This window comes from Buceros rhinoceros, unplaced genomic scaffold (assembly GCF_000710305.1).
Source record: "Buceros rhinoceros silvestris isolate BGI_N320 unplaced genomic scaffold, ASM71030v1 scaffold10251, whole genome shotgun sequence".
NCBI classification, from domain to species: Eukaryota; Metazoa; Chordata; class Aves; order Bucerotiformes; family Bucerotidae; genus Buceros; species Buceros rhinoceros.
In genome coordinates this window covers 1-11,154 of record NW_010393667.1, presented here as the reverse complement: position 1 = coordinate 11,154, position 11,154 = coordinate 1, and the positions used below count along the sequence as shown (strand labels likewise).

Sequence of the window (11,154 nt, the reverse complement as noted above, 5' to 3'; positions counted from 1 at the left end):
CTCTTTCCTCTTGCTTCAGGGCCAGCTGGCCCCTTAACAGCCTTTAGTTTGCAAGTTTTGGCAAAAGCTTTTGGCAATCCAGGTTAATGAACTGTCCGTTGTTAAACACTTCTCTACAGAATAGCCCAGACAGCCCTGGTTAGCCAAATATGTTTTTCCTTAGCAGAGGCAGTGCTAAATGCTTAAACGTCACAATCTTTTGTAAATTCTCCTTAAAGCATTAGTTCAACAATTTTCTGATCACAGTCAGCAACTCCCCAGAACCTTTAAGCATTTCCAAAGTGTAAGTTACATTTTCGGCTACTACTCTGAAAGCCGGCATGTATTTTTGATAGCTCAGACATTTAATTTCCTTCTAAAAAAACTTCATCAAAATACACAGAAAGTACTTCTGGCTCAGGGAGCCCATGAGCTGCAAAGAGCTTGAGAGTGCTCAAACGGAAGGAAAAAAGGAAAGGACAAAGGAGATATCTTGTATGTTTACCCTATTCTTACTCCTCCCTGTGCACCTATTCACTACAGAAGGTAACTCCAATCCAGCGCAGCTGCTCTTCTGCTCTTGTGAAAACAGAATACTCATAAATTTAGCTCCCAAGGCCTAAAAAGTGACAGGAAGATACCTAGAGGAAAGTGCAGGGAGCATGGTGAACATGCAGCAGTATTTCTGATGCATTCCTCTGGAGTCCAGGAATTTGCTGCTTAATGATATCCTGAGCCAGAGCTGTAGCTACATCTTTGTGCAAAAAGACTCAACATGAACTTGTCTGAATGCTTTTTGAATGACTTACACCTGCTACCTCTTCCGGCATTTCTGTGTAGGACTTCACAATCACCTTTACTGTCAGACTAAAGAAAGGCTTTCTCCCACACTGTCCAAGCTGTAAGTGCACTGATGCCTAGGAGGATAAAAGGTGCAACACTAGGCACATTTTGGACAGAAACTGACTTGTGAGACTGTTTCATAGACATCCCTAGAAAAGGAGAGTGCAATGGATCTAATTAATCCATCTGGACTTAAGGCAAGTGTCTCATGCCGCACCTACAGAAGATAAGCAAAAGTGATCTGCAGACATTACTGGAAGAGCTATCTCAATGGGAAACCTTAGCAGATTCTTACTTTTAATAGAAAACTCCTGAAACAGGAAATTACGGTACTCCTGGAAGACCAACTTTAGAAATTATCCCACCTAACAGGATCGTTAGCAACCTTCCCAAAAAAGCTGGTTTAGATCCATTCAGTTTGTAAGAAGCATCAAGCCAAAAGAACTGCAATTCCGAGTCATCACAAAGGAACAGTGAGCTGAACTGAGTGAGGTGAATTCTCTAGAGTACTATTAGGAGAAGAACAGCACATTTAGGGACTGCTAAACAGCAAACGAAACCCAATAAAAGATGCCTAAGGACTCATCAGCTGCAGGCAAAGGTGCAGGAAAGACACAGGGATTTCTGCGCTAACAACACAGTGCAATCATGGAGAAAGCTCACGTGACTCTTGGTCTATCAGATATGTGACCTTACTTCAGAAGCAGGGAAGTACTAGCATTATTGAACAAGACACTGGTAAAACCACACTTACACCACTCTTATCAACTGTTTCAAGAAAATGAGACCAAACTATGAAAAGTAAGCAACTGAGCGGGGGGAAAGGTGCTCTTACGATGAATAAACAGAACAGAAAGCCTGCCCTTGCAGAAGGAGGCTGAAACACGGTGTTCTGGTTTGAGCTGAAGCTTCCTGGTTTTGGGAAATGGACAAACAGGAATTATTCCACGCAGTACGATAACTCCGCATTGAATTGGTTAAGGGGGTCAGGTGAACGTAACGTTATGTCGGGAGCCTTTAAAAGCAGCAGGCCAGGGAGTGTCTCTCTCTCTCGGACTCCGGACAGCTTTGTGGTGGTGGGACTGCCACGAATCCGCTGGCTGGTGACCAGGCCCGAGACCTGAGGGCCTACACCCCCAGATCGCTGAGGATTACAGACTTTGAACTATTCCTGCCGTGAGTCTCGTCTGAAATCGGGTGAGATGGGTTAAGAGAGTCAGGTGAACGTAATGTTACGTCGGGAGCCTTTAAAAGCAGCAGGCTGGAGGAGTGTCGCTCTCTTGGACTCCAGACGCTTCACAGAGGAGAGCTCCTGCGAATCTGCTGGCCCGAATAGGCCCGACAAGGCCTGGCTAGGCCCCACCTGTCGAACGACCAGGCCCGAGACCTGAGGGCCTACACCCCCAGATCGCTGAGGATTACAGACTTTGAACTATTCCTGCCGTGAGTCTCGTCTGAAATCGGGTGAGATATCCAGACTCCCGGCTGTTCCGTGCAGGGAGTTTTCCTGCTGTTAAATTTGCTGCGCGGGGTTTCTCCCCGCCCCGCCCTGTCTCGCCGCGAGAAGAATTTAACTTTCTCTGCCTGGCAGCAGCTGCAGGGTTTTCACTCCCACCTCGTTGCTGTGTGTCTGCCAAGGGATCTGACCTTGAACAAGACTTAAAAACTTTTTCTCCTCTCCCCCCTGCACCTGGTTAGCTGAGTCCTCTCTTCTTAGCTTTTTTTCCGTGTTCTCGGTTGTACATATATATATATAGTAGTGTATAGTTGTGTGAATTTATTGTTCATTAAAAGTTTGTTTCAGTTTCCCAAACGCAGACCGAGGTGTGAATTTCTTCTTTCCCCTTAAACTCCTTCTGTCTCTAGTGAGACAGAAGGGATCGTTAAGGAATTCGAGGAGTTATTACCTCGGGACCTCGACCCTTAACACACGGGCTTGCTTCACCTGCCAAAAGGGGGGTTACGAGCAGGAAGGCATTGTTCTTAAATATGTTTGTGCAATGCCAGAGAAGGATAAGCTTAATTAAGGATAATAAAGTCATGTACGTTAATTTCGTCTGAGTGAGTTTAGAAAGGAAGCTAGAGAAAGAGCAATGAAGCTCTAGGACAATATTCTCAGCAGCGCAGCAGCATAAGGTATGTACATGGCTTTTACGGCAGACCACAGTAAACCCACAGAAAACATCTCATGGCAAGTTTGGAATGATTTTGGAGTTATATCACAGACTGATTTTCTGATATAGAACACATTCTGTGTACTAATATCGCAGAAAGAACAGTGAAGACACTGGATCACCATGCATTCTACATGCTTAGACTGTGTTCTAAGACTATCACCCTCCACGCTGCCTGTCAGTCATTGTGATGGTCAAGAGTAACTTCTCTTGCTTGCGATTCGTAATTTGCATTTGGATTTTTTCATCTCCCCTTCAGTTAAAGCACTACTACTAGTCACAGCTGGAGATGGAAAGTTAGGAAGGATTTACTGGCACTCCTTGGGATACTCAAACCCCTCAAGGTCCCTAGTCAGCAGCTAGTTCTCATGCTCCAGGTGCCATAATGCCTAGCAAGTCAGTTGAGAGAATACAACCACTGGATGGTTTTATGTTCTTCTAGTATCAGTCACGGTCCTGAATGATCTGGCATTTTCATCTAACAATATCCTTGTTTCTCTCAGTTTCTTCCCTTGGAGGACTGCAGTTTGGAGGCATCACATCTGCTATACCAAAGGGTTCCTCTTTATGTCAGTATTTTGGAGTACTCTTAGCAAAGGTGCACTAGAAAGGGATGAAAAAAGGAGAAATATAGAGGAAATTCCAGAAAACCCCAAAGTTCTGCCACTTATTTTCCTGCAGTTTTGGGCATTTGCTTCCAACATAGAGGGAGTCAGTTTGTCCGCCCCTCCCCAGGCCCTCAATGACCTCCCAGTCACCTTTTGTGATGTTGACCTCACGGATGCTATAGCCCTCACGCAGCCGGACTGAGACAATGCTCACGAGGTCAGCATGCACCTCCTTCTCAGTGTGCTTCTTCCTCCTCATCGCCAGAGCAGGGTTGCTGCTTGCAGACACCAGGTGCTCATTGAAGAGTCTGTGCTGGGACACTGCAAACAGCAGAGATGGGGTTTGTGAGGCAGTAATTCCTCTGCTCCTCATCCAACAGCAATAGCCCTCCTTCAAGTGCTTCACAAAAGCTTCCAGAAACACTTGCTGCGCTGAAGAACAGCATATCCTTCACGCACCGCTTACACACACTCCTGATGCTGCAACACAGCAAACAGATCCACTAGTGTGGCTGAAAGGCCTGGGAAAGGGGCAGGGTGAGATGCCAGGCCCTGCTCCCTCTGGAACAGCCTTTTATGCAAGGCATGCGTTGGAGTTACACATTTTGCCTAAACAGGCAGAAACTGCACAGCTGTTGCAACAGTCACACAGCGAGCTTTTAGGCTCTATCTCTTCTCCTGGAAAACTGTGAATTTCCAAGTGCTTTCTAAAAGGTATCAGGATGTGGAAGCTTTGAGTTTAAACAACTAACACCTGATCTTTTTAAGATTCAACATTTCCAAGTCCCAGGCCAAGTCTCTTCAAACTCGCCACTGTATGTGGCTTCTGCTGCCAAATTACAGAAAGTGCAGATGGCACCAGCACATCGCCAGGGCATGAAAGGGTGTTCCCACGTTTTGCTTGTAACTAACCTCTCCTGGCATATGCTCAGTCACTAACCATCACAAAATAAGAACAACCAAGCGAGGCATTTGGGATGGTTCTCAGGAGCCTAGTTTTTCAATCCAAGCTACCATCTGCAAGCTCAGTTAGGACAAGGTCTCCAGAATGTCCCCATCTGTGAGCTTGCCAGCATGCAAGAGCTTCTCACCCCCTCCCAGTTCCAGCACAGTGGGCCTAACTGCAGTTAGCTGAATGAAGTCCAACAGAAAGGGGAATGGTGCGGAATGGTGCAAAATGGGACATTAGTTTTCCCCGATCCACCCAGTTCCTGGAACCAGGAGGGGAGTCACAGAGGAGGCTGCATGGCCCAGTAGTGCACCAAGCCTACAGGAGACATGGCCTGGAGGGGACGAGGGAAAATATCAGCATAACCAAGCCTGGGGAAGTCACCCCAAAGAAAGGTGCTGTAAAACATCCATCTGCTGGAAGGACATGCACACTGCTCACCGCAGTAGTATTCCGGGTTCAGGGACTCCCCAGTACGCAGAAAGGAGTATAGCAGAAATGCCTTGTGATACACATTCAGGTCAAGGCTCAGGGGATCCAGCTCAGGGCACGTAGAGAGGTAAGCACCAAAAGTGGCCATGGCGATGAATTTCATCAGTTCCACATTGGGAACGTGGCCAAAGCTGCAATCATACGAGTAGACACCGCCCACCTATGGGATGGATAAAGAACATACCTGAGAGAGGACAGCAGCGATGAAGACAAGGCAGAAGACTGATAAGGGCCTCAGTCAGTCAGAGGAGTCCTCTCTCACCCTCTGGACACCAACCCACCTCCTTCCCTCTGGCAGGCAGCAGCACACTCCCTGCTAATGACAGACATACCTGTACAAAGGAGCAGGCTACTGTGCCACTGCGGAGCTGGTTGAGTAAGGTCTCGCACACAGCCACATCGGGGACACTAGTCACACCATCCGTAATTATTATTATACCTGTAAACAGGCAGTACTTTAGTGCATCTTTCATCTACCAACTACCACTCTCCCAGTATAACCACCTGAGATAAAACTTTGGCAGGGCAAAAACAGAAAGGAAAATCCTGAGGCTGATTTAGAGTTTCCAAGGCACTCTGGAACTGGCAAACGTCCCGACTAGGTACAGCAAAGCACTCAAGCAGGGCACAGCTCTGCACAACCTGGGTTGCCTGAGCAACAGTCACAGCTGTGCTTCCTCACGCTGTCACATGGCACTGTGTATTCCCCATTCCCACCACCACAGTTTGCTAACAGGGTGCAGAGCAAAAGCTGCTGTTGAAATTTCATCCCTTACAAAAGGATTCATGCAACAGCCCCTATAAAATTAATCCCAGCCTACGGCAGGAGGAATACAATGCTTCACAAAATAACTGGGCAAACCTTAACCCAGAAGCCAAAGCCAACCTGCGCTGGAGTTGGAGGGCAGCAGCTGCAGTGCTAGGATCCCCTGACGGACCATGCTGACGAGACCTACATCAGCAGTGACAACGGACACGCTGGGCTTCCTCCCAGATGACTCCTGCACTTCACCAGGGCTCTCTTGGCTCAGGGGTGACAAATCCACCTGCAAAAGTAGAAAAACCCCACAAGGCCCCATGGGGCATACTTCACCCTAGCTCTAGTTTTTACTCTCCAGAAGAGCCTTTGATTGAGCAGCCCCATGGTACCACAGCCCTGGAGCACTTCAGCAGACTCCACTTGTATCTTTAATTTCCAGGTACTCTCAAAGTCTTGGTCACTTTGGCCCCTCAGAACACCTAGGCAAGACTGCACACGGGTAGAAGAAGGGGACAACATGCTTGGATCTTTATTACAAGCTGATTTCTGACAGAAGGGGAAAGATGACACACTTTGGGGTCACTAAAGGTCCTCTGCAGAGCAAAGGAGTTCCCAGTTAAAGGGACAGATCTTCTTTGTCATTTAGTAGAAGCTGCAGCTATTTAACATCCACTCAAGTAAAGCCCAGAAACACTGGAGAGGCAGAGACAGCTATTCTCAATTATGAAGCACTGCAGCAGAGAGGGTAAGGAGCCTCACAAGGACAAAGTCTAGTGCCTATACATTTAACTCATTTCAGACAGTACTTGCTATGCATTACTGATAAAAACAAATGCAGGTAGGCTTCTCCTGCATCTTCCATGAAAAACAGCCCCCAGGAAAAGCCTGAAATTTGTATAATTACCAGTTCTGGGGAGGAACCTACTGCATTCATATCCCCTCACCTCCAGAAGGTCCTGGCACTTTAGCCCTGTAATAAATTATTGCTTCATTTTTATTGCTAACACAGAGAATGTATGAGAACCTCCCCTGCAAAACTATGGATGACTGGAGTTGGCAAAAGAAAATTAGAACTACCTAAACTTCTATTCTGCACAAATTAGAGCAGTCTGTGACTGAAAAAAGACCTGATCATCCATCACTTTAATTTGCCAGATGCCTTAAACTCAGACACTTATTGACAATAATAGAGCTAATGCAACTTCGAAAGTAAAAGTTTCAGTCTCTGCCCTTCCCCTGGGGCCTGCCACCTCCACCTCCACCCCTTGCAGCACAACTCGCCACTCCCTCTGGATGCCAAGTGCGTCTCTTTCCCCCATTTGCATGGAAGAAGTTACGGGGTAATTTACCATGAAAGAAAATACTGCAGCAAGCAGGAACGCATACAAACCACTGCAAAAACACCAGGTGGACACACTGGTAAAGGTATTTACTTCCTGCAAACTTCTTTCTGTTCCAGGACTAACAGCTTTCAAAGATATAAATTTCAGCTACAATATGAGATTTGAAGCACTTCAGATATGCAACTGCAATAGAACACCACTAGTCTCCTGCTCATCTAATTTTGAGGGTGTTCTTTTTTCCCCCCAAACTCTAATAATTAATGCTAAGTAAGGACTAAATAATCTCAGCCAGGCCTACAATGCCTCTGACTGCAAGAAGGATTCCCATAGATATGAGTGTGACTGCCACGTGAACATGGCAGTATCACAATGTGACATTCACATTCTTCATTTCCAAGATCAGGAGAGATGATCTTGATGAGAAATCCACAGACATTCTGAATCCTTAGAGTCTCACTTTTTATTTCTTCCTAAGCTATATTTTATAGTGCTGTCATTAACTTGCTAATACCTACCTCCCTGGCTACTAAAGAACATCTGCCACAGATTTCCAAGCGTATTAGAAACTGCAACGGCTGTTTATTTGGTTTCACAGTCAGTTTTTGTGGTAACACGAAGTATTTTCATTCAAATAATGCAACGAGGGCCAAGGGCGTATTCACAGCTATTATATATTAATGATATGGGCATAATCACCTCTCCCACCATCTTCTTCAGAGAGAAAGCACATTCTACACTTCGTCCCATGATGTACAAGATGTCAGGCTGCTTTACTGCACAATAATCTTGGAAGGTAAGCATCCTCATCAGTCCTTCTAAACACTTACTGATTCTGCTCTCCTCAGTGTTCATGTCTCATTACTGGATCCCACAAAGTTATCTTACAAACTCCTTAGCTGTTCCTTCTCCCTATCTACGTCACTGTTCCTCTTGCAACTCCACCCCAGAGGGACCTCAGAGCACAACTCTCCAGGGAGCCAAGAGACCCCAAACACCTCTGCCCTCCTCCTTACCTGTGGTTTGGGTTCATACTGCTGCTGGAGCATCTCTGCTACTTTGTTCTCAAAGGCACACAGCTGAGTGTAAACTTGGTGCAGAAAGGCCTCTCGCTTTGACTCATCCAGCTGACAGCCCTGGAACAGTACCTGGCCCAAGGACAACACCCTGAGTTAAGGTTTTATAGTACCAGCCCCCAAAACAAAACACAGGAACGCAGTACTGCATGGTAAAGTTCAAACACAGCCCTGTGTGTTTGTCACACAACCCTGAAAAAGTACAGGTACAGCACAGGCTCTTCTCACTATTGCTGCTAAGGGACAATTGCCTGTGAGCAGCAAGGTCCCATGGCATCTGCAGCGCCCTTCGCAGCAGATACTAACATCACTCTTGGAAAACCTCTTTCTTGGGCAAGAAATTTCCACTTCATTTGCCTTATTCCAGGATAAGCAGTTGTCAGGAGGAAGTGATGCAGGATCCTTGTTAGCAGCGATTAATTCTATTTCTAAGGAAGGCCTGTTTGCTCTCATCTAACTCGCCTACAGACTGATCCAATAATTTTCCAGTAAGTGGCTGGATAAAGGAACAGCAAAGTGAACTAAAGAGAAGAAAAAATTAGACCAGACATTACGAAAGAGGCTGAGTGGTGTGACACAGTGAGCTTGCCATCATGGCAACTCTCCAAGCTGACAAGCATGACACTTGTATTTGCAGTCACCACCATTGTATAGGCAATCTCTGTTCACAACCAGGAGGCAAAGCACACAGAACATGTAGATGAAGAATTCCACAGATGGGTGGGACGTTGGATGTTATTTACATTCCCTCAACCTCAGACGGGGTGAGACCTCATCGTGGCACAGGAAAAGCAAAAAATTACAATATAAACAGGCTTTACTGGGTGAATGATACACATATATGCCTTTTTCTCCATAAAAGAACATAAAGTCTATCCAGTTGTACTCAGAGATCACAGTTTCTGGCCTCATACAATAAACAGATTCTTAGAGAGATTCAAAGGAGAAAAAAGTGGCAACTTCAGTGCTCAATTTAGTATAAATAGGGGAGATACTGAGGCAAAGCATGATGGCGTCTGCAGGACAGCTGGAGAAGATGACACACAAAACATCATTGGCAAGTGGATGTTTTGTGTAATTTGCTTACTTTGGTAGAACCTAAAAACAGATCGAAGAGAAGGCTGCACTCTTCAAGCACTATACAGACCATTAAAGACTGCAGCTTCACGGAAGACTTGGGCAGAGGTGGGCAGGGGAAAGAAAGGAAAGGACAAGCACAGGCTAACAGGCTCCTCCTGTTCCCAGCTACTTTCTCTGCTATTAGAAAAGGGATGAAATACACCATCAGAAACACAAAAATAATGTGAAAACACTGTGAGGTGGAAGGGATCAAGGATAAACCTCAAAAACCACACTGGCACCACCCTGGCTAAAGTAAAATCTCACTGATAATACTGGGGCTGGCTGCTCTCTCCAGCAAGGAGAAACATATTCATAGTAGTGCACAGAGGGAGCATGTTTGTAGGAAGAGGCAATTATACCTGAATAAACCACTGCTACACAGCTGAAGCAGGCAGACAAGCTTTTGGGCACACTAGCCCTTGCTGAATGCTTCAACCTAATTAAAACATGCCAAAAAGAACTAGTCCACAGAAATAATAAAAAGAAAAAACCAAAAACACCCCACAAAACAAGCACACATTTGACATGAGGGAAACATTCCCTGTGGCCCAACTCCGAGACCGTGCCTGTGGGTAGAGTTCTCTGCTGGGCCCTGCTCCCTCTGGAGAAACCTCTTCTTCCTGCCCAGAAGGGTGAAGTTGCTCACAGGCACTTCCCCACCACACCAGATTGCACATTTATAATGAGCCAAGTCTGCGGCATCACAGGTACAGAGCCCAGCCACCACATGCCCCCGCTTTCCTCTGCCTTCACAGGAAGCACAGCAGGGAGGTGCACGCACTGCTCAGGTGCTGAGCTGTGCCAAGAGAGAGGCTGAACTCTACCTGGTGGGACTGCAGGCCGATGATGGAGGAATACGCCTGGATGGTGACAAAGATCTCTGGCTGGTAGATGATGTCTGAACCAGGGATACGAAAGGGTCTTAACAATCCCACCAAGCATCGGGAAAGGGCATGAAACACTTCATCAAAAATTATCTCCCCTGTTGAGTCATCCTACAGAAACAGAGAAAAGGAACAGCTTTTTCATCCTCTTAAGAGTTTCAGTCTCATTGCTGGTTGCCCAACCACGCAAAGCCAACAGGGAACATCCTTCTGCAATGGCAGCTAGATTAAAATGACAGCTCCCCATACACAAAAGTCATACACTGAGCATTCAGCAAAGCAACAGAATCTGCCCTTATGCTGCCTAGCTAGGAGCACTGCACGACTCCTTCTGGGGAAAAGCAAGACTTCTGCAAAAGTTAAGACTAACACAGAGGAACAAGCCTTCTCAGCAAATAGAAATGGGTCCAGCCTTTTAACACAGAACACCCCAAAGGGGCAGTTTCTGCACTTACCACAATCCCTGTGGAAGGGCTCAGATCAAGTTCAATCACAAATCGGTATTGGCGGGCCAGGAAGGTGACCCGCGTAGAGGGCACGAGGAGATAGGGCCTGGGCTGGAGGGGCTCGTCTGGCTGCCACCCATTAGGCAGGATGCTGAGAACATCAAGTTCATTTTCTGACTTTACCTACAAGTACAAGCAAACGGAACGTGACGGAATGTCAAGCCAAGCCAAAGGAAGAATCAGAGAAAGGACCTGGGTGAACATCTTCTGCAGGGTCCAGTCCAGCTGCTCAGGAGTGGCGCAGAGCCAGCTTGCCACATTGGGCCATGGTGACACCATCCAGTCCTGGACACCAACTCACCAATTCCGGCTCGGGAACAGCCCAGATGACCTGATGGAGTCGGCTGAGGACCCAGGCGAGGCGCACGTTGCGGGAGATGCGATAGTCTTTCTTCATCAGGAGGAAGACGTGCCCTGCCTC

General features: G+C 46.7%; 1 protein-coding gene across 1 annotated transcript in view; it reads right to left on the bottom strand.

The window, feature by feature from the left end:
- The window catches only part of LOC104501177 (protein SZT2-like), a gene marked incomplete at its 3' end in the record, with an annotated part of 32,248 nt that extends 21,118 nt beyond the window's left edge, over positions 1-11,130 (bottom strand). Inside the window, exons 1-8 of the mRNA XM_010144941.1 lie at positions 11,035-11,130; positions 10,683-10,856; positions 10,168-10,338; positions 8,162-8,293; positions 5,932-6,091; positions 5,378-5,484; positions 4,995-5,205; positions 3,755-3,925 (exon numbers count right to left, since the gene is read on the bottom strand). Coding sequence (XP_010143243.1) covers positions 3,755-3,925; positions 4,995-5,205; positions 5,378-5,484; positions 5,932-6,091; positions 8,162-8,293; positions 10,168-10,338; positions 10,683-10,856; positions 11,035-11,130 — 1,222 coding nt within the window. The remainder of the gene's footprint in view (positions 1-3,754; positions 3,926-4,994; positions 5,206-5,377; positions 5,485-5,931; positions 6,092-8,161; positions 8,294-10,167; positions 10,339-10,682; positions 10,857-11,034) is intronic.
- Positions 11,131-11,154: the final 24 nt, after the last annotated feature.